Genomic DNA, 1,252 nt, shown 5'->3' with positions numbered 1-1,252 from the left:
CTTTTACTTTTTTTTCTGTGGGTCCTACCACGACCAAGAAAACCGCACATTTTCCATTTAATGGCGGTCAATATTCACGTTTGTGGTCCAGCCGTCCTGCTATATCCCACAGGTGTAACCGATTCCTCTCTGGATAACCATTCCAAGGATGCTTTCCATTTCCCTATAAATCAATTTAAGTTTTATGCGGAAAAACCCATTACCGAAGAGAATCTCTAGTACCACGCTCTGGCATATGTTTCAGACCTGGCCGTCGCAATAATTGATTCTTGATCACCGATCAGCAATCTGTTGGGAGCAGAAGCCTTAATCATGTAATATAGGCTTTCAAGATTTCGTTTTCTCCAAGTTAGAATTAACAGATGTTGTGTGGGTTTATCTGACATTTGATTCCTTGTGGCAATTTTTGTTGCAGTGGTTGTGGAGATGAGCAATAATACTAAAGAGAAGCCACGCATGGAGAAAAAAGAATGTTTGGCTAACTGCAAGATCCTCTACGGTTTTGCCTCAAATGATCTTCACAAGTTTGCAATCTTGCATCAAGTGTTTAGTGCCTGCAACGTTATCAAATTGATTCAAGTAAGTTGCAGCGATATTCCATAGCAGATTTCCCCTTTTAAGCTATGTTTCTTTCGAATTCTTTTGTCGTTTATAGCACAATAGAGTCAAAATACATTTCATGGTGATTCTGTTTCCAGCTTCATCTTGTAATGGGTTTCAGAAAATACATTGCCAGCAAGCGGAGCTTCTAGCGGTGTTCATCACAAGATTCAGCAGTACGACTAACGAGGACGACAAGTGATGCCGAGACAGGACAGCACAACAGACCAGTAGTAGTTTAGTTTTTTCCCGAAATCTAAATATTGTGGGCAGTTGGAACATGTTTCCTGGGCTTTCAAATTGGAAGTGTTTACCAGGGCCGTTTCATATGGCAGTTGTGATATGAGAGGTAAATTACTCTTTCGATGTACTCTGTGATCAATAACAGTTTGGCAGTTGCGATATGAGGGGTAAATTACTGTTTCAATATACTGTGTGATTAATAACAGTTCTATGTGCACCTGCATTATTTTGGTCCTGAAAAGAAAGTAGAGTTGATTTATTTTATTTTATTTTATTAATTAATTAATTTCTATTTAAGATAAGCTGGGACAATCTAACATAATAGAATGATCAATTAGTTGGAAGTGCACTTTATAATTGACATATAATATTCTAAAAGGACAAAATCAAGCCACTTAAAAATATTAGT

The 1,252-nt window shown here is 37.6% G+C and overlaps 1 protein-coding gene across 2 annotated transcripts; it reads left to right on the top strand.

Annotated features, from left to right (window-relative positions):
- Nucleotides 1–207: 207 nt before the first annotated feature.
- On the top strand, nucleotides 208–1,032 carry LOC149154332 (LOB domain-containing protein 12-like). 2 transcript variants are annotated; one of them, XM_089438062.1, is made up of 3 exons: nucleotides 208–314; nucleotides 416–579; nucleotides 722–1,032. In XM_089438062.1, the coding sequence occupies exons 2-3, from the start codon at nucleotides 427–429 to the stop codon at nucleotides 800–802; spliced, it is 234 nt and encodes a 77-aa protein (XP_089294188.1). In that variant the 5' UTR covers nucleotides 208–314; nucleotides 416–426; the 3' UTR covers nucleotides 803–1,032. The 2 variants fall into 2 exon arrangements, with proteins under 2 accessions (XP_089294188.1, XP_089294189.1); XM_089438063.1 differs by having other exon boundaries at nucleotides 699–1,032.
- The last annotated feature ends 220 nt before the right edge of the window (nucleotides 1,033–1,252 follow it).

The sequence above is a fragment of the Pinus tabuliformis genome, chromosome 9 (genome assembly GCF_031772625.1).
Source record: "Pinus tabuliformis cultivar Carrire ecotype Pingquan chromosome 9, CPIR1, whole genome shotgun sequence".
In the NCBI taxonomy this organism is placed as follows: domain Eukaryota; kingdom Viridiplantae; phylum Streptophyta; class Pinopsida; order Pinales; family Pinaceae; genus Pinus; species Pinus tabuliformis.
Note: the sequence above shows the minus strand (reverse complement) of the source record. Positions and strands in the feature narration are given on the sequence as shown.

Excerpts from the sequence above, each read along its gene's own strand:
- LOC149154332 (XM_089438062.1), top strand. The coding sequence starts at position 427 with ATGAGCAATAATACTAAAGAGAAGCCACGCATGGAGAAAAAAGAATGT. Across the intron at positions 580-721 it reads ACGTTATCAAATTGATTCAA|AAAATACATTGCCAGCAAGC; the intron begins GTAAGTTGCAGC and ends AATGGGTTTCAG.